General features: G+C 38.2%; 3 protein-coding genes across 5 annotated transcripts in view; 2 read left to right on the top strand and 1 right to left on the bottom strand.

Moving 5' to 3' along the window:
• Positions 1–1279: 1279 nt before the first annotated feature.
• On the top strand, positions 1280–18426 carry NUDT13 (nudix hydrolase 13). 2 transcript variants are annotated; one of them, XM_052639635.1, is made up of 9 exons: positions 1286–1366; positions 6779–6870; positions 10727–10866; positions 12431–12565; positions 13542–13648; positions 14854–14979; positions 15094–15205; positions 16221–16375; positions 17470–18426. In XM_052639635.1, the coding sequence occupies exons 2-9, from the start codon at positions 6788–6790 to the stop codon at positions 17668–17670; spliced, it is 1059 nt and encodes a 352-aa protein (XP_052495595.1). In that variant the 5' UTR covers positions 1286–1366; positions 6779–6787; the 3' UTR covers positions 17671–18426. The 2 variants fall into 2 exon arrangements, with proteins under 2 accessions (XP_052495596.1, XP_052495595.1); XM_052639636.1 differs by lacking the exon at positions 10727–10866 and having other exon boundaries at positions 1280–1366.
• LOC128047434 (40S ribosomal protein S15a-like) lies at positions 8721–9177 on the top strand. The gene has a single exon (XM_052639638.1). It carries the CDS (start codon positions 8745–8747, stop codon positions 9135–9137), a length of 393 nt encoding a protein of 130 aa, XP_052495598.1. The 5' UTR covers positions 8721–8744; the 3' UTR covers positions 9138–9177.
• A 1502-nt stretch (positions 18427–19928) lies between the features above and the next one.
• Positions 19929–20695, bottom strand: part of ECD (ecdysoneless cell cycle regulator) — a 30903-nt gene continuing 30136 nt past the window's right edge. For both annotated transcript variants that reach the window (XM_052640084.1, XM_052640085.1), the window contains exon 14: positions 19929–20214. In XM_052640084.1, the coding sequence (XP_052496044.1) occupies positions 19984–20214 (231 nt within the window). In that variant the 3' untranslated portion in view covers positions 19929–19983. The remainder of the gene's footprint in view (positions 20215–20695) is intronic.

Raw genomic sequence — 20695 nt, 5'->3', positions numbered from 1 at the left:
ACTTTCTGTGCCTTCCTTAAAGCTGATAAGAAGCTTATCAATCTGATAAGAAGCTTAGGTTTATGTGCTAATAGTAAGATCCCAAATAAATAATTGATCAACTAACTGGAACTACTACTCTTCTTTCCCAGGTAACCTGGTACATATTAACAATGACATTCAAGATTTAATAACTTTTATTATCCCCTACAGCCTAATCACACACAGAGTGGTTTTTTTAAAAAATGTAAGTCAAAACATCTCACTCTCCCATTCAAACTCTTCTGTAACATCCCATCCTTTCAGAGTAAAAGCCAAAAGCATTACAATAGTTCTATAAGAACTGTAAAACTTATAAAGTACTATGTGATCTGGTGCTTGGCTACTCTTTAATCTCATCTCTGACCACCAGGCTTTGTCCTAGACTTTCCTCAAAGCTGCCAGGCACCCTTCCCCACTAGGGTCTTGGCATCTGATAATTTTTTTTCTGTCTACAACTCTTTTCCCATAAATATTCACTTGGCTTCCTTCCTCAGCTCCTTCAGAGTTTTTGCTCAAATGACACCTTAACAATGAGGCAGATATATAAAATAGCAAAATCCTCTGTCTTCTTCTCTTGCTTTATTTTTCTCCCTGACATTTATAACTACTTGATACACTATGTATTTACTTGTTTCTTTCTCTAGAATGTAAGTTACACAGAGACAGAAATTTTCATTTATCATCTGAGTCACCAGGAAAGCCCTGTTCTATGTAGAAGGATGGGTGTAAAGACTATATTTTTTATTGAAAAATGGATCTAATGGGCGTCCCTGGTGGTTCAGACAGTAAAGAATCTTCCTACAATGGGTTGGGACGATCACTTGGAGAAGGGAATGGCTACCCACTCCAGTATTCTTGTCTGGAGAATTCCATGGACAGAGGAGCCAGGCAGGCTACAGTCCATGGGGTCACAAAGAGTTGGACTGAGCAACTAACACTTCCACTTTCATGGATCTAATGCTAGAACTACCGGAGTAGTCCTCCTGGTAATGAATTTAGATCTTAGAAGATCATGCTTTTGACCACCATGGTTGACTATGTAGTTTGAGGGCATAGCAGCATGCCTGGGAATTGAACTACAATTCCCAGAATGCATCCTAAGAGGATTCTGGGAAGTGTGGCAGAAGCATGCTTTTGACAATCATGGTTAACTTTGGAGAGCTTAGCAAGCAGGCATGAGGATTGAACTACATTTCCCAGAGTGCATCTCAAGAAGCATTCTGGGAAGTGTGTCAAAGGCAGCAATCATTCTTTGAGGAAAGAGTCCAACTTCCCAGGAAGACTTGGAGTTCCCTGGTTGTTTGGATTCTTGAGGCCTAGGAAGGCACCCCTAAGAGAATTCAGAGTAAGTACAGTGGAAGAGAAACATATTCAGATTCTAAATGAAAGAAAGTTTTTATGAAGAGACAGAACCAGAACTTGAAAAAAGCTGTCAGATTTTCTTCCTTCTTGCAGAAACCATAGTTATGCATCATAAATTATTGGAGCTGTCAGATTACCTCCAGCTAATAATTTTCTGATACTTTTTTGGAGAGTCATTTAAAAATGGAATTTGTTAACTTCTCTGCATTGTCTGAATTATTTTGAATTAAGGGAGGAACATTTATTTTTTAGAAAGCCAACCACAAAGCTGGTCACTGATGTGTTTCCCAGTGGCTCCTCCATTCTGCATGTTTCCCATCCCACTGAGGTCCACAATCATCAAAAGTCAGACTCCCTGAAAAAGACTCTCTCAAACAGTACTGAACCTGGCCTCTTCTTAGTAGAAGTAATCACAGAGATTAGGGGTGGACTTTTTTGTCATGTTATAGTGCTTTCTAAATGAATCTTTCTTCCGTTAAGATGAACAGGATGAGAAGTGTGTATGAATCCTTTATTATAGGAGGTTCAGAGAAATTGTTCCGCTTAAGGGCCTTGCCTCATCATTATTTAATCGTTTTTAGTCAAAAAAATATTAACTTTTATCTGTATCAGTCTTTTTAAAAAGTTACTTTTAAAAGTACTTTAAAAAAATTATACTTTTTAAAACTTAAGTAGTCCATGAATGTTGGAAGGTGCTTCCTCATGTATTTCTCATCAAAACATGACCTTTGGAGCCAGATAGCCCTGAGTTTTCATCTATTGCTCTCTATATTGTATCTCAGATTGGTTAACCTCTCAAAGTTTTACCTTCCTCTCTTATAAAATGGAATAAATTCATTTTTTCATTCAGTATATTGTGTTTTTTTCTGTGATAGGGACTGTACTAGATGCTGTAGATAGGGAGATACAATCCCAGCCCTTAAGGATTTTATAATCTATTAGAGCTGAGAATTAGGTAATAATATCTGACACAGTAATAATACACTTTAGATCTCTTTTCTCCCTTTCCTTCCTCTATGAAAAATGAGACAGAAACCAACAAGTTAGGTGACAACTCCAGATCACAAATTCAGTCAGTGAGAGAGCCAGGAAAAAAGTTTGAGTCTCTGCAGTCCAAGTCTGACTGCCCTGTCCCTTTCTTGCTTTGGAGGAGACATGCATTTGCACTGTAAACAAAACAGAAGGCAGGCCTGGGCTTGTCATCTAAAGTAAAATAAGGGTGCTAATATTTTCTTCTAAGACTAATTTTGTGAATAGTGCATTTTTATCTCCAGTGCGTGATTTGGCATAAAGTATAATAATAGTTGCCAATTCAAACAAAAACAACTATCCTGTTCCTAATGGGGCAATTGAGCAACTGGATGTGTTTCATATGCAGCATGTTTTCTAGCTGTAGACCAGTATGTTTACCAAGTGTGAGCCCTTGGGTCAATACATTTTGAATAATACATCACACCAAAGACCCCAAAAGTGGAAATCACAAAGCATTTCAGAAAAGCAGTGGCAAAATTTTTCCTGTATTAGATTTACAAATAATATAGGGCCATCAGAAATTTTATTTTTATCCAAAAAGTAATCTCACATAGCCTCTTGACTGTTAAGAGTCTTTTTTGTGTGTGTGCTGAGGTTCAGTTTGAATGACAATTTCCCAGAGAAAAGCAGTACACCAGTGGTTCCTACAATGCATTTCAGTGATCATATTGTGGAAAATGCTGTAAATATCCTATAATATTTTAAAAATTAGACTGGGCAAAAGTAGAGTAAAGGCACAATAAATAACTAAGCACAGGAAATCAAACCGACACTTTACAAAAGGGGAGCTAGTATTGTTAAAAATCTGAAAACACTTTGAATCTCAGTAGTGATCAATGAAATATAAAGTTGTTTTTTTTTAACCAGATGTTATCAAACTTTGTAAGTGTAGCAATCTAGAACCATATGATTTTAAAACAAATTTTGGCCCAGTAGTTCTATGTTGGAGACCTTACTTTAAAGAGGTAATCAGAAAATATCAGCACAGAGGTATTTAGTAGTCTTTTATTTCTGGTAATTTAAAATCAGAGCCACCTAAATGTCTAAAATTAGGGGAATATATAGCAAGTAACGATAGAAGTCTGCTTGGTGTAATACTACACAGCCAAAAATAAATAGATAAAACTTACAGGAAAAGATGGAAAACTGCTTATGACATGCTTCATGAAAGCAAGTTGAAAAAATGTTTACTGATTACAAATATGTAAAGGTCATATGTGCAGAAGACTAGTATATAAATTATATTAATGTGGTGAAAACATGGGTGTTCTCACAATTCTGTTTTCTGTATGTCCTGTAATATAGTATTAATTTGCTAATTTAAATTATATATTTGAAAGAGAAATACAATTAAAGTTGAATTTAAAGGAAATAATTTTCTCTGTTGAAATAGGCTACACTGCTTTTTATATGTATAAAAAGGAGCCATTTCGAAAAGGTATTAGACTTAATCTTTACTAGATTTATGACTATACCAATGAAGGTACAATTCTCAGTTAAATTATGTCTTCCTCTTGATTATCAATTCTTTTTTAAAACTACATGAGGAACTTTAATATGTCTTTTACCAGCTCTGAGATCATTAACTTATGAGTCAGCAGGCCATGTAAATCCACAGTTGGCTAAGGTTAATTTAGTAAGCATTACATTTAGCAAAGCACAGTGGGCCACACAGATTAGCTGGTAGTCATAACTACAAACAGCTCTTACAGTATCACCAAAGGAATTCAAAGAACTCACCGAAGAAATTCCCCATGACTCTCAGGGAATGTGATGCAGTGCTACTGGGAACAGTGGCCTGTAGAAAGCTTCACAGTGAAGTTAGTCCTGGGAATGTACAAGAAATATGAACACTTGGTTAAAAAACTCTTTTAAGTGCAGAAATGTAAAAAGTAAAAATTATGAGTACCCTTTTTAATCCCTATCTCCATATCACTCTCTCAAATTAGTCACCATTAATAGCTTGGCAAGTGGATTTCTAGTCATTTTTAAAATAAAAAAATACATATCTAATTAATTCTACTGGCCTGTATATATATATCCTTTTCTTTACAAATTAATTAGATAATGCTAAACCAACCAACTACTCTTTGGTTTTTTAAATAATATATTCTGAATATCTTTCTCTGTTACTACAAATGTTTTGTCATACTGTTATCTTATCTGTTTGTTTTTACAGCTCTGTGTTATTCCCTTTTATCAAAATTTTCAGTTAATGTCTTATATGTATCCTTTTCTTCCTAGGATAAATTCTTAAAAGTGGAATTGCAGGGGAAGGGTGCTTACTTTCACCATTTAATAGATATTTCAAAATTTCCCTCTAAAAATATCATATCAATAACATTCTCAGAGTTGGACCTGAGATAGAAATATTAACTTTAAATTCATTTCCTCTAGGATATCACACCAGCCTTTGGGTTATTAAAATAGAGACTATACTTTTAATATTCTCCTGGAATACTTTGTAACCCACATGTCACATTCTGCCGTCTGTGAAAGCTATATATTTGCTTTCTCTCTCCTGCAAGAGGGCAGGATTTTTATCCTGTACATTATTGTGTCCCCTCAGAAAGCCTGCATAAAGTCAGTACTCAATAAATATTTTGTTGAATGTTGCTTACTAAATATATTTTACCCTTGGCTAGGATATAGATTATAGGCAAAGCTGTCCAAGGATTAGTCATCAGTGATTCATAATTATGCAACTGAGAAGTAAGCCTAAACTTTAGACATTCCTTGGTGATTTAGTGTCAAAACTTGCTTCCCTTGGACACAGTTAAAAGGGTGTTTGGATAAATTTTTAAAATAAATAAATAAAAGGGTGTTTGGTTATTTAACTAATTTTCTATTTCTTGACTTTTTTATTGCTAATGTGAATTGTAGTTTTCATGGAGAATAAAAAACTTACTGATATACAATTTAAAAGACGTCCCTTTCTACAGAATAGATTCTTAAGATATAGAGTTATTTTTCCTCTCACAAAAAGACTAAAAAATAAGAAATATCTTAGATTCATGTGGGTTTGCATAGCTGCCTTTTGAAATATTTTCCTAATGCTTGTGATTTTATATTTTTCGTATCTACAAGATTCTTCTTCATTTTCAAAGGGACTTCATTTTTCACATATGCTGAGAAATTTGGCTACATTAGTCTGGAGACAGTCCTAGGCTTACTTGGTCTGTTAGTGTAATTGTACCTGCTGTAACCAACTTCAGAATTTCAGTGCCTTAATATAGTGGAAGCTTGTATCTTACTCTTGGGGAGTCTTTGCTTGGTGGATGGCTTTTCTCCACATAGTGGTTCAGGGTGGAGGAGGCGATGGCACCCCACTCCAGTAATCTTGTCTGGAAAACCCCATGGGCCACAGGAGCCTGGTCGGATGCAGTCCATGGGGTCGCTAAGGGTCGGACACGACTGAAGCGACTGAGCGACTTCCCTTTCACTTTTCACTTTCATGCATTGGAGAGGGAAACGGCAACCCACTCCAGTGTTCTTGCCTGGAGAATCCTAGGGACGGGGGAACCTGGTGGGCTGCCGTCTGTGGGGTCGCACAGAGTCGGACACGACTGAAGCGACTTAGCAGCAGCAGCAGCAGCAACAGCAGTGATTCAGGGATCCAGGCTCCTCCATCTAATGGCTCTGCCATTTTGAAGTCATCCAAGCAGATGGGGAAATGATGGCGAAGGCAAACCCATACTTAATTGTGCCAGCCTAGCAGAGATACACATCACTTTCAGTAACATTATACTGTTTAGACCTAATTTTAATCCCATCAAAGAAACAAAGGAGGAGAGAAATGTAGGCCTTGGGTTGGCAACTACCACCCAGCAAGAATTCCGCAATATGGAAGCAGGACCTCAAGGTTTTTAGTGGGCAGTTATCTATTTCTCACAACCTATTAGCTAGGCAGAGCAGGTTTTAATTTTGTAGATACGAAAGAGGTTCTGAAAAGTTGGGATTTTCCAGGTGGCACAGAATCCACCTGCCAATGCGGTGGACACAGGAGACTCGGGTTCGATTCCCGGGTCAGGAGGTTCCCCTGGAGTAGAAAATGGCAACCCATTTCAGTATTCTTGCCTGGGAACTTCCATGGAGAGAGGAGCTTGGCGGGCTACAGTCCATGGGGTCTCAAAGAGTCAGACATGACTGAGCAACTGAGCAGGCACACTCTGAAAAGTTGACATCCCACAGCTAGTTAGCAGTAGAGATGTAATTTAGAAGCCAGATCATGACTTCTATTCAGTTTATCTTTTCTTAATATTAAACAGTGATCCTTTTCTGGCTTAAAGTATAACCCTCTTGGTGATTCATTACTTCAAATTGCATGCTCTTTTTTTTTCTTTTAATTCCTTTTTCTCCTAAGGACCTGACAATGTCCCTGTATTGTGGAACTGCTTGCAGGAGAAAATTTTTTTGGTGTTATAGGCTGCTGTCAACCTATGTCACTAAGACACGGTAAGTTTTGACCAAACTGAGCTCTGATTTTTCTATCTTTGGTCCATTAAAATTATAAAATATAAATATCTCAAAATTATATATTGGGGCTTACGGATGTATGATTAAGATTTACAAGTAAAGATGTTCAATGCAAATTATATATAATTAGAGAATTTCTAAACTAAATTTCCAATAATATCTAAAGTGTCTGACATACTTAAATATGTTCTTTTTTTAAGGTAATAATATAGTCTTTTCCACTATGGTACCCCTCATGCATAGAACCCTAGTATCTGCCACATAGTAAGCACTGAAATATTGTTGAATGGATGAATGAACAGTAAGGGAGAAATTAAATTATGATACAGCCGTTATGATGGAAGTAAAACTATATTGAATAATAGTTCATTAATGTTGCTGAAAATAAGGTAGGTAATTCCATTCCCTGCCTACTATGATTCCCAAACTCCTTCCCCCAAGAACAAACCTCAGTGAGAGGCAGTCTGGAAAAAAGTATCTACAGCAGTACAGTTCAGTTCAGTTCAGTTCAGTCGCTCAGTTGTGTCCAACTCTTTGCGACCCCATGAATCGCAGCACGCCAGGCCTCCCTGTCCATCACCATCTCCCGGAGTTCACACAGACTCACGTCCATCGAGTCCGTGATGCCATCCAGCCATCTCATCCTCCGTCATCCCCTTCTCCTCCTGCCCCCAATCCCTCCCAGCACAGCAGTACAGGAAGATGAAAAAGGACCTCTTTGTCATCAGTCTGAGCAAGTGTAAAATCTGTGAATTTGAAATCACTAGCCTGCTGTCATACAATTTTGGGGTATAAATTTGCACCAGCTATGTGGTGTAGTTCCAAATTCCGAACCTATGAAAAGAATTTAAGTAGCATTTGTAGACCTGCAGAAGCAAGTGTAAAACCCCTCTGGAGGGATACCCTCACAACCAGAGCTTTTCATGTTGAAAGCTCTCCCATACATGAGTGCCCAGTCCAAAATTTAAAAGCACACAACCATGTATAATCTTATACGAGCAACAGTGAGAAAACAAAATTGCAATACTTGTTTTAGATATTGACATTTGAATTATTTACAGTTCTCAGGCTGAGACCCTGAGAACAATAACAGAATTACTGACTAGTCTAAAAAAATGAGTGTCAAGGTGATTAAATATATTGAAAATGAATAATAATCATAAGAAAAATAAAATTTTGTCAGTGAAGACTATGGTGTGAAAATGTTAATGTTTAAGAAAAAAAGGCTACAAATTAGTAGATAGAGTCTAAAAGTATTTATTGTACAATTTATTGTATATGTATAAATGGATAATATTAATACATAGTTTGGAGAATTCCAAGGGATAAACAGTGATCATCTCTGAGTGGTGAGATTCTCGATGATTTCCCTTTTTTAAAAAAATTGGTAACTGCATATTCTAATTTCAGTAGAATGACTATTTGTCAACTTTTATAACAAGAAAACAACAGTTGAAGTTTGTTAATCTTAGTGTGTTGTGGTTTCCATATTGTTATACTTAAAAGGAGAAAATGCATTTTTAAGTGGCTGATTATTGAGGCATAGTTGATTTATTATATGTTTCAGATGTTTAACACAATAATTCAAAATTTTTATAGGTTATATTCTGTTTAAACTTATTATAAAATGTTGGCTATATTCCCTGTGCTGTACAATATATCCTTATAGCTTATTTTTTATTGAAATATAGTTAATTTACAATGTTTCAGGTGTACAACAAGAAAATGCATTTCTAAGAAACGTGTTCCAATCAAGAAGAGTATAAGTTTTGGGATCTCAGTTCCAGTTGCAACGAGACCCTGGATTTAAGACCTTAACCTAGCTCTTTCCGCCATCTTTTCGTGCCACCATAATGGTGCGCATGAATGTCCTGGCTGATGCTCTTAAGAGTATCAATAATGCCGAGAAGAGAGGCAAACGCCAGGTCCTTATTAGGCCGTGCTTCAAAGTCATCGTCAGGTTTCTAACAGTGATGATGAAGCATGGTTACATTGGCGAATTTGAAATCATTGATGATCACAGGGCTGGGAAAATTGTTGTGAACCTCACAGGCAGGCTAAATAAGTGTGGAGTGATCAGCCCCAGATTTGATGTACAACTCAAAGATCTAGAAAAATGGCAGAATAACCTGCTCCCATCCCGTCAGTTTGGTTTCATTGTACTGACAACCTCAGCTGGCATCATGGACCATGAAGAAGCAAGACGAAAACATACAGGAGGGAAAATCCTTGGATTCTTTTTCTAGGGATGTAATACATACAAATAAAATGCCTCAGAGGAAAAAAAAAAAAAAAAGACCTTAACCTAGTTATTTTTGTAGATGTTTTGCTTTTTATGGTCATTAGGATAAAGCACAGGTTGTACAACGCTTACTGCTTTTTTACAAAGGCACCAGTGTATGTTCTGTTGCTTATATTAATATTTGGTAATGTCTGAGTGGCACCTGTCTCTCCTTTGAAATACACTGAGTCTTTGTCCCAGGAGATTACAGTCACTCACAATAATTATAAAAATATCTTGAGTATTAAAATCTCAGGTTCCTTTTGTCTTCTGTTTACAAAGAGCTCATTGCAATCGCTTTTATCATACAGTCAAAAATAGGTTTCTAAAGATACCACTGGGGCATGTTTATCATTTTACTTTGTAGTTTCATGTGGAGCTAATGCTACTGGTGTTTCAAAAGCTCCCAGATTCTACAGAAAATATCTGTAAACTGTATTTCCCGCTTTAAGGGACAAAATGTACTGCATACCTGAGAGTCTGTTTTAGGGATTTCAACAGTCAAAATCATTATGCTGGGAGTTCCCTGGTGGCTTAGTGGTTAGGATCATGGGCTTATGCTGCTGTGGCCCAGGTTCAATCCCTGGCTGGGGAACTGACATCCTGCAAGCCATATGGCACAGCCAAACAAACAAACAAAACAAAACACAAATCATTATCCCTAAGGCCCCAGAAGGGGAGTCCACATTCAGACCTCCCCAAATCACACAGACTTTGCTCTGATTCCTGAGGCTCTTGAAAGGATAGACTCAGGCCATCTTTAATGAAGGTACAGAATTTGCTCCATTCCTTTTCTTTTTTTTTGAGAAACTAATTATAGGATGCTCTTTTTCCTACAGTTTAATTCTGGCTACTGAAAATTTTACTTATTAAATAAATGTCAAATATGGCTTCACTTTCATCAGTGGTCCCTTTAGTAGAGATAAGGAGCTAATGGCATACAGTTGGGAGAATAGATGCTTGAAATAAGACTGCATTTAAGATAAAAATTTTATCATCCCTAGGTTGAAAAGGGGTTTCTGAAGGTATATGTTTGCTCCTTGTCTGCAATAATAAAGTCTGCTCCCATCTCCAGGTACTCTGTGGTGGATGTTTTATCACTGTACTTATTTTCCTTTCGCTCCACTGCATGTAAATTCTTGCCTCACAGCATATTGGCAGAGTACCTGGAGGTTCAATTCAGTAACTATTTATTACTGTTGAAGTTCAAGTCAAATATTTATTGAATTGAGCCATTCAATATGCTAATTACTCAAGATACATAACTGAAACAGACCCTGCCTGCCCTTAAGAAGATTTCAATCTTAGACGAGACAGATTAACAAATAGAACCATGTTAGTTCAGTCACAGAAGTATCAGCAAGGTATACAGTAGGACAAAGGAGGGAATGATCTCCCAGAGTCATATCCTTTTTTAAAGCAGTTTAGGATGTAAATAAATAAAAAGAAATAACTGTGGTAGGAGAGCAATGCAGGGACATAATTCTCAAAGATGAACGTTGTACAGGAAGCTAAGGATGGTTTTGTAATGGTTTGATTATTTCCAAAACACAGGTATTTATTTGAACTGAAAGAAGATGATGATGCATGTAAAAAAGCCCAGCAGACAGGAGCATTTTACCTCTTTCATAACTTGGCTCCTTTGCTTCAGAAATCAGAACATCAATACCTGGCCCCCCAGTATAGCCTATTAGGTAAGCCCAACATGGGGTCGCAGAGAATCGGACACGACTGAGCGACTGAACTGAACTGAACTGAAAGTAGACCAGCAAAGTAGACCAGCCTGTGACCACTGAACAGAATTCAGTCCATGTTAGATCCCTGAGAAGAATCCTCCAACTTTAGAGTCCAGATTTTTTCCAAATGCTTTGGCCAATTAATTTAGTATATAAACTGAATTGCCCAGTTGGATATTTTTTGGTGATGGTATGGACCTCCCAGGTTGCTCAGTGGTAAAGAACCTGCCTACCAATGTAGGAGATCCAGGTTCGATCCCTGGGTCAGAGAGATCCCCTGGAGGAGGGCATGGCAACCCACTCCAGTATTCTTGCCTGGAGAATCCCATGGCCAGAGGAGCCTCGCAGGCTACAGTCCACAGGGTCACGAAGAGTCAGACATGACTGAAGAGACTTAGCATGTGTGCACAACTGTTTAAGATGTGTATCATGACTTAATTTCTCCTTAGAAGGGTCAAAGTTAAACATGGATTAACTTGCTTTGAGATATAATAAGTTTTATATAAATACAATAATTTTACATATAATTACATATAATTACTGATATATTAATAAGTACATATCATATAATTTGCTTTTAAGGTATATAACTAGAGATATCTAAGCCATTAGGAATTGGCATTCAAGATGCTACCTTTCAGTTTTACATGATGTCACTAGATGTTGTTGCTTAGTTGCTGAGTTTTGGCCAACCCTTTTGCAACCCCATGGACTGTAGCTCACCAGGCTCCTCTGTCCACGGGATTTTCCAGGCAAGAATACTGGAGTGGGTTGCTGTTTCCTTCTCCAGGTGATCTTCCCAATCCAGGGATCAAACCCGCATCTCCTACACTGCAGGCAGATTCTTTACCATTTGTGCCACCTGGGAAGCCCCTGTGTCACTATATGCCAACTTCTAAATACACTGCCAGGGCCAGATTATGCACTGCATATGTTGGAATACTTTGATAGTTTCTGGCAGTACATAAGTATATGAGGATGTTTATCAGAAGGCACTAAACATTATTTAGAGGATAGCAACGTAATCTTGTATTATGAACAAATAACTATGAATCCTTCATGCACAGAACAGATTTTCTCCCAATACAGCACTTGTCCTTACAGACCAGGATCTCAGATGAGGAGTCTACCCTGGCCCATAAAAGCAGCATAATCTGGAGATGAAATTGTAGAACTGCTTTGGTCTACCATTTTAAGTATGACACTTTTTTTTTTCAGTGCTTTAGTAAGTTAACTATGATGTGTCTTTAAAACTAGGGGATATGCCGCTTTCATGATATAATCATAGAGTAATACAGGATTACACAGAAAGAATTCCTTTAAACTCTTCAGATTGCTGATGGAGGCCAACAGAGGTTAAGTGAGTAGATCAAAACTGCACAGCTAATTAGCATGCAGCGCAGTGACTGGGAGCCAGGTGTGCCTTCTTTAAGCTGAAGTAGATGGTTTCTAATAAGCCTAGTAGGGCTCCGGTGGTTTAACTAAAACCCTGTGTTTTTTTCCCCCCTTTCGCATTTCTTAGAGTTGGAAAGGCTCCTGGGTAAGTTTGGACAAGACTCACAAATACTAGAAGATTCCGTGCTAATTGGATGCTCAGAACAGCAAGAAGCATGGTTTGCTCTGGATCTAGGTCTAAATAGCTCTTCTTCCATAAATGGTACATAACATTATTCCTGATGGACACTTCCCAGTGGTTCTTAGGCTTTGGGACTCCTCATAATAAAATTTCAAAGAACGTGTTAAGAATATAAAGCAATCTCAGTTTTTAAGTTGTTCAGTCGCTAAGTTGTGTCTCTTTGCGACTCTCCTGCGACTGCAACACACCAGGATTCCCTGTCCTTCACTATATCCCGGAGTTTGCTCAGGCTCGTGTCCACTGAGTCGGTGAAGCCATCCAATCATAAGCATTTAAATAAGAACACTAAAAAATACTACCATCATTACATAAAATAAAGGATATTTTTTAATGCTTTCTTTCTCAACTATATGGTGGTACACAGATGTTTGTTATATTATTCTCTGTACCTTCATGTATTTTATATATCTTAAGAAGAAAGAAATGTTTTAAAGTTCATGACAGTATTATTTCTCTTATCAATGCAGGTGAATAAACACATTACCCTGGAGTAGCTCTGAGTCTTCCGACTTGCATTTGGGAACTGGTTTGCTAGAGCTTGTGGCCCTTATCAGTCCTTCTGTGTCTGTTTTAGGGTATCAGCTGTGAATACAATGATGCTGGAATGAGGTTTAGATAGGGGCTCAAAGGTCCCATTTCATCTTTTTTCCAGGGATAGTGTGTGGCTAGTCCAAATGTCCTTATTGTCCCAGAGAGGATCTTGGGAAACACTATGGGAAACAACCCAAATCTTGGGAAACAACCCAACTCTGCCTGAATATAAGAATTTCCTGGTGCTTGTTAAAAAAAAAAAAAAAAATTCTAGGCCTCACTCATCTGCTATTCAGAATCTCTAGGTAGGGGCTTGAGAACTTGAATATTTTTTAATTCTTCCTAGTTGAGTCTTATTAGGTGAGTTTGGGAAACACTCTTCTAACAAGATATACTAGAGAAGGTCCCCGAGGTAAAGTCTGACATTTGTTTCATTTTCATTTCATTCTCTTTTCTAATATTTTAGCTTCCTTACAGAAAGCTGAAATGGAGACAGCCCTCCAGGGGTCTTTCATTAAGCTGACAAAGGCTCTCTTTGAGCTGAATGTGAAGGATGCCTCCTTGCTGTCCACGGTAGATTGATTTCTTGGTTCTGTAGGAAATTTAGTGAAGTAGTGTATTTGGGAAAGATTTGATTTCTTTTTTGCAGATCATAGACTTTGGAGAAAGGACACTGTGTTTCTTCTTTTACCCTGTTTTTGTCAGTACCGTTTTCTTCTAAGGGTGTATACATCTATGGCACTATGACCTATAGGCCTTATAAACATTTTTAGTGACCCACAGCATGACATATATATGGTGAGAAGTTACTCTACATTGCCCTAATAACTTATTCTCCACCTTTGGATTTCACTTGCTGAAATGGCTTTTGACTGTCCATTTAATTGGGCTTCCCAGTGATAAAGAACCCAGCTACTTATGCAGGAGACATAAGAGACTCGGGCTCAATCCCTGGGTCAGGAAGATTCCCCTGGCAGAGAGCATGGCAACCCACTCAAATTGCCTGGAGAATCCGATGAACAGAGGAGCCTGGCAGGCTACGGTCCGTAGGGTTGCAAAGAGACGGACACGACGGCAATGACTTCGCATAGCACAGTACAGCGTAGTTGATTAATACTGTTGTGTCAGTTTCAGTGGCACAGCAAAGTGATTCAGATATATGTATATATCTACACACACATATATATCTACACATATATATATACACACACATATCTTTTTCAAATTCTTTTCCCAATTCAGTTGCTATATAATATTGGATTGTCCATTTAAGTTAAAGAGCTATCTCTAAACATTTATTTGCAAATCAATTCCAGACTTATTGGGGAGTACACATATTGAGGTATTTTGTTGTTGTTGTTGTTCAGTCACCCAGTCGTGTCCAACTCTTTGCAACCCCATGGACTGTAGCCTGCCTGGCTCTTCTGTCCATGTAATTCTCCAGGTCAGAATACTGGAGTTGGTTGCCATTATATAGAAAATGTTTTCTTAAGCTGTGTCATAAGTACATGGGTGTTTACTATGATAGTTTTTAAAAAAATAATTCATAATACATTTAAAATGCTTTTTTAAAAAAAATACATACTTAAAATGATAGAGGACTATGTTCAGAGAGTTTCCTTTAAAGTTTAAATAATTAATAACCATTTAAAGCAGGTGAGCTGGAAAGGGAATGACATGTCCCTTTGAGTTGCTCTCAATACTAGTAGCCCCAGCACCATTACAGATGAAACCCACATTCTCTCCAAACGGTGCCAAGTCCATCTTTGTATTCCTAGGCTCAGGCTCTTCTCCGTTGGCATGATGCTCATCAGTTCTGCAGCAGAAGTGGGCAGCCCACCAAGAAGAATGTGTCTGGCAGCAAGCGTGTGTGCCCTTCCAATAACATCATCTATTATCCACAGGTAAGCATTGCTTTAAAAGTACGGTAATCCAAGCCAAAAGGCTTTCCTTAGTTACCCATTACTTGGTTTCATTAACGGGCCCTAAAGCCCTAAGTTTCCGTCCCCTTTTCCTAGGTGGCACCTGTGGTGATCACTCTGGTGTCAGATGGAACTCGATGCCTGCTTGTCCGCCAGAGTTCCTTTCCCAAGGGAATGTATTCTGCCTTGGCAGGTTTTTGTGATATAGGTAAGGAATTTAGGCATATACAGATAACATTGAAGGAAATGAAAGCTTATCAATAATATGTATTTCTTTTTTTTTTTGGCTGCACTGGGTCTCCGTTGCTGTACTCCAGTTTTCTCTAGTTGTGGTGGCCGGGCTTCTCATTGAGGTGGCTTCTCTTGTTGCAGAACAGGACTCTAGGGCACACGAGCTCAGTAGTTGTGGTGGGTGGGCTCGGTAGTTGCAGCTTGCAGGCTCGAGAGCGCAGGCTTAGCAGTTGTGGCACTTAGTTGCCCCGCAGCATGTGGAATCTTCTCAAACCAGGGATTGAAGCCATGTCCCCTGAATTGGCAGGTGGACTCTCAACCACTGGACCACCAGGAATGTTCAATAGTTACGTATTTATTCTTATTGCCAGAGTACTTGGAATCTCAAGCACATTTTCTCCTATTTTATCAAGAAAACTACCTTCTGGCACTATAATTTTCCAATATTTTATAGGGAAATTTTCAAATATAAGCATATGGAAGATTTATACTGTAAACACCCATATACTCACCACCTAAATTCGATAATTATTTTATCACAAATCTGTTCATTCTTCCATCCATCCATTAATCATTCTTATTTTCTGAGGCATAGATTGCAGACATTAATACACTTCCTCCTAAATATTTCAGCATACATATTAATATTCTATTAACTAAAATTTAATATTTATTTACAGGCTGTTTTTTTCTCAGCCCATTGCAGTAAAATCGGCAAATGCTGACATGTGGCATTCGAATTTTATTAAAAAGCTGAGGACAGCAGTAGCCTTTCCAACTCTTATTTTGTGTAACGAACATAGCAGGTTCAAGAACTGGCAGTTCGATACCCAACTCCAGAGTTGATTCCTAGTGTAAAGACTCAGAGATTTAGGCCTTTCCCAAAAGTATTTCCTTGACTTTGAAGTCACTTTTATGCTCCTTTCAAAAATGGGCATCTGCATCACCCTTCCTGCTACAGGGCTGTTCTGAATTAATCTGAGTACTTATAGGTGAAAGTCTGGAAGAGACTGTCCGGCGAGAGATTGCAGAAGAGGTGGGATTGGAGGTGGACAGACTGCATTACTCTGCATCCCAGCATTGGCCCTTTCCTAACAGCACACTCATGATTGCTTGTCATGCAACTGTGAAACCAGGGCAGACAGAGGTAAGTTCTGATGCTTTCCTTATGACATATCCTTTGCCTCATCTGAGCTGGTCCATAGTTACTTACTAAGCACCTGCCTAGTCCAGCACTGTCTAGATTATACAAAGATGTGTAAGATATGATTTATACCTTTAAGCAATTTACAGTCTTATAAACAAATTCACCATAAAAATTAGGAATGTCAACATGACCACCATTCTTCCTTGTATATATATCTCAATCATGAGACAATTTACCTTTCATCATCAGGAAATTAACAATGTTTTACACTGAGTAGGCACACAATAAATATATAAAATTTAATGACTGATTTCAGAATTGGTCTTATAGCTCAAGTCAGTCAGGATGTTGGGGACTAATAATATAAAGTCACAGAAACTTCTGACTGAAAGGGACTTCGATGTTGTCTTATCCAACCTCATCTTGCTCTTTCGTAAATCTTAACAGATTGTGTTGTGGTTCCTATTTGCCAAAGTCTGCCTATTGTATGCTTTGGTTTCTATACAGTAATATCTAACCTATCTCAGTTTCTGTAATAAACTGTGGATGCAGTTTGCATTCCTGCAAGGAAGATACTGTGCTTTTGACTATCATGAATTAACACTTACCTTTCAAAGAAGAGTAACACTTATATGTTTCCTTTTTAGTTATATAATCATTTAGGCACAGAAAGAAACAGTATTATTCATAACTTATATTCAGTGCTAACCACTTTTTTTTTTGGCTGCACTGCATGGCTTGCAGGATCTTAGTTTCCCCACCAAGGATTGAATTTGGGCCGAAACAGTGAAAGCGCAAATTCCTAACCACTAGACTGTTAGGAAACCCCCAACCCACTCTTAATATTTTACTATTTGCACTTTCATGATTTTTTTAATGTGTGTGTGTTTTAATATTTAAAAAATATACTTAACTCTCTTCCCTTAATTATGGTTATTTTGCTTCTGGACATTATTTAGAATATTATCTCCCAGTGAATAGAATCCAGATACCATCTTCTAAGATTGCTCAGTTCTGGAACATTTTCTCACCCTTGGCCGTTGTACTCTAAGTATCTCCTAACTTTATATCCTGTTTTTCCTTATGTCTTTCAGCTCCAGGTGAACTTGAAAGAACTAGAAGCAGCTGCCTGGTTCAGTCGTGATGAGGTGGCCACAGTCCTGAGGAGAAACAACCCATCTAATCAACAACAGAGTGGGGCCGTCCCGTTCTGGTTGCCCCCCAAGTTAGCCATTGCCCATCAACTGATAAAGGAGTGGGTGGAAAAACCGACCTGTTCTCCCCTGCCTGCTTAGCTCAGATCAGGCTACCTGATCAGATAACTCCCTCCTCACGATCTAAGAGGGGCACATCAGAGAACAACCGATAAACAGGAGGAGACAAAAGCCCATCCCAGGCCAACCTCATAAGGCAGAACAGATGGTGAGCCTACTGCAGGACACATCTGCCAGTGTTAACAGAAGTTCCTAACCACAGGCAATCAAAAATGCCAAAACCCATCAGATAACAATCAAAGCAAAAGTTGGTTAGTTTGGATACAGGCCCTTTGTTCACTCATTTTCTCCTGGGCTGTGGAAGCAAACATCTTCTGGCATATGGCTTATCAATGCTGGATTTATACTAACTGCCAAAATGTGCCTGGTATAATTTCAGTTAAAATTTTATCTTAGTATTAAAAATATATAGCAGATCTCAACTGAGTTACTTTTTATGTTCACAGAATTTTAAAAAGTAGCACAACATTTTTGAATTTGCATAGAGGTAATTGTTTTATATATAGTAGTTAAGTAAAAGTCATAGTTCCTTAAGTCCTTCATCCCAGGAAAGCAGGAATTAAGGTCTTCCTCAAGGTGCTCTGTAATAAATCAGATACAGTGATGTTCTGTTGAGGTAACTGCATGCCAGTGGGGCTCAAGAGGGTAAGCATTTTTTGCTGTTACTTGCTCAGTTTGCGACCCAGGGAAAAGAGTATCCCTTGCCACGCCTGTTTTCCTAAACTTAAAAATGGTTGCAGCCATTTGCACACCCAGTAAGTGTTGTAACTGCAATAAAATGACCAGTGAAGATGAACCATTTCTTGAGTTTTATGGAATAAACTAAATTTAGGATTTCTCGTCATTCATATATGCCATTCTGTACCTTATCACAGGAGAGAAGCACTGATCTGGAGGAAATGAAATACATTTCTCAGCCTCTGTTCAGATGTATTTTTCTATCTTATGAAGTGAGGAAACTGTAGAAAGCGAGAACTGAGGGTGTGAGGGAGGAAACTATTAGTGTGAAGTCTGTGTAGTGACTAAAGCAACGCTGGGAAGAAATGCTGTGAGAAGTCTGTTTGAGAAGAGGAATGGCTGAGGCAAGAGTCGTATGTTCAGGTACTTTTAGGCAACTAACTAGTGATTAAAGACACAAGTGCCAGAGACCCTAAGATGATTCACACACCCAAGTCCCACACGACTAAGTAAAACAGATTCTAGAACTAGAGAGGATGAAGCACTGAATTTCCTTTAGATGCCTTTCACCACTGCCAGCACACCATCACGGCTTTGGGAAAATCAAACTGCTGTCATCGGGAAATGCTGAGGGATAATATGTGATGGGACTCGATTGTCCTGTTAAGATTGGCAGCTTGCCCTGACCTGGGCTGAACCCAGCACATAGAAGGGAAAAAACACTCTAGAAAGAGAGGTCCTGAGATTTCTTCATATCTTGCAGTTAGAAGAAAACAGTTCAGGGTCCATGAGTAGTACCGCCTCCCAATGTTTTCTTATCTCTATGTGGGTGTGTTTGTGACCACATGTGTACATATCCCCAATTTGAAAATACTGATAGAAAGAGGAGTGTACAGAATTCCTGGTTATGAGTTTCTCAACTTACCACGAAGTAACTGTTTACTTTTGGATTAATGTGTTGTTTTGGAAAAGAAAAAATGACAGTAGTTAATAGGAGGAGCTGCAACATTGAACTTTGTTTTCCAGCAGTGACTGGAAAGAGTGCTTTGGTTCTTAGAATTCCAAGGATAACTGAGAGCAGAGGCAAATGAGGCCAGGATGGGCTGGGGTCCTAAAAAATGGCAGATAAATAAAAGAAACTTTGGTATAGGGCTTACCTGACTGGAGAATATTTTTGTGGCACTGAATTATGAAGGTGCTAAGAATAAAAAAAACCTGATGGGTCCTTGAAGAAGAATACCAAAAACAGGTAGAACATTCAATTATTTGACACCAGAGGGAGACTGACTCAAGGTCGTTCCTGGTAACTGGAATAAAGCAGCTCATTCATTCCTTATGTTTGCCAGTCTACCTTCCTTCCTCCACCCAATGTTTAATCCTGAATAAAGATAAACTTAATGTTCCAAACATAGAGTGTGTAAGTCTTATCTCAAGGGCTTGATTCTCTTTCTTCTGCTGATTTCGAAACCTTGTATGCACCCCAGAGTTAAGATCACAAAAGACTTGTACAAAGAGGGCAACATTTGGGGCTCATAGAAAAGTTAACCTATGAACTTGAAGAAAACATTTTTACTAGATGAGTAATCAAAACTAGAAATGAGCATAGTCAGACTCAGTATTTATTCAAGAAGGAAAAAGAGAGGCTGGGTTGGCTGGCTAATCCTTCGTTGGCTTACTTGTGGGTCTGTGATCATCGTTGTCAGGCAGCTGCACACCCATGCTTTGTAAAAGGTTGGAAGCAGGTCCTGCCAGTCCAGCTTGGGAACTGTAGGACTCTAATATGTTTGAAACCAGGTTCAGGTCCACATCCACTGGCGTCATAACAGATCCTCCTGTGCCAGAATCTTCTTCCTCTGAATTGTCATTGGTAGTCTGGGATAGAGGTTCCTTGTTCATGGAAGGAAAAGAAAGTCATGGGACAGTACGACTAGGTTGGATGGCAGTTACAATAAAAAGCAACAACGTAAAGTTGAGTTACATATTAGAAAGGAAATTCCCTTCTTGACAGAAAGAAAATGAAGTCTAATAATAAACTATGTAATTTAACAAACACATTAAAATCTAGTTCCAAAGATTATAGCATAGTTCTTCCTAGGAAAAGTTTCTACAAATTAAATGGATTCCTTCCCGATTTTGAAATAGCCCAAGGGAGATAACCAGAGGTAAGGAGATATATTTATAGCTTGCCTAAGAGTTTTAAAAGAAATACACAGAAAAAAAATGAACAGTTAAAAATAAATAAAACAGAATCTGAAATTTTCTCTAAGTGAAAGAAGGTAGATTTCTCTCCTACCCACATGTAACATAGAATAAGCAGTATAATTAAGCTTATGTTTAAGAAAATAATCTTTCATTCAACCAGAGTTAG

This window comes from Budorcas taxicolor, chromosome 5 (assembly GCF_023091745.1).
Source record: "Budorcas taxicolor isolate Tak-1 chromosome 5, Takin1.1, whole genome shotgun sequence".
Lineage (NCBI taxonomy): Eukaryota > Metazoa > Chordata > Mammalia > Artiodactyla > Bovidae > Budorcas > Budorcas taxicolor.
This window is presented reverse-complemented; position numbering and strand designations above follow the sequence as displayed.

Bases quoted from the DNA above. Each gene is read 5' to 3' on its own strand.
- NUDT13 (XM_052639635.1), top strand. From the start codon at position 6,788: ATGTCCCTGTATTGTGGAACTGCTTGCAGGAGAAAATTTTTTTGGTGT. The intron at 13,649-14,853 runs GTAGATTGATTT...TTGTATTCCTAG, and splicing joins ATGCCTCCTTGCTGTCCACG to GCTCAGGCTCTTCTCCGTTG. The intron at 15,206-16,220 runs GTAAGGAATTTA...GAGTACTTATAG, and splicing joins GGCAGGTTTTTGTGATATAG to GTGAAAGTCTGGAAGAGACT.
- LOC128047434 (XM_052639638.1), top strand. From the start codon at position 8,745: ATGGTGCGCATGAATGTCCTGGCTGATGCTCTTAAGAGTATCAATAAT.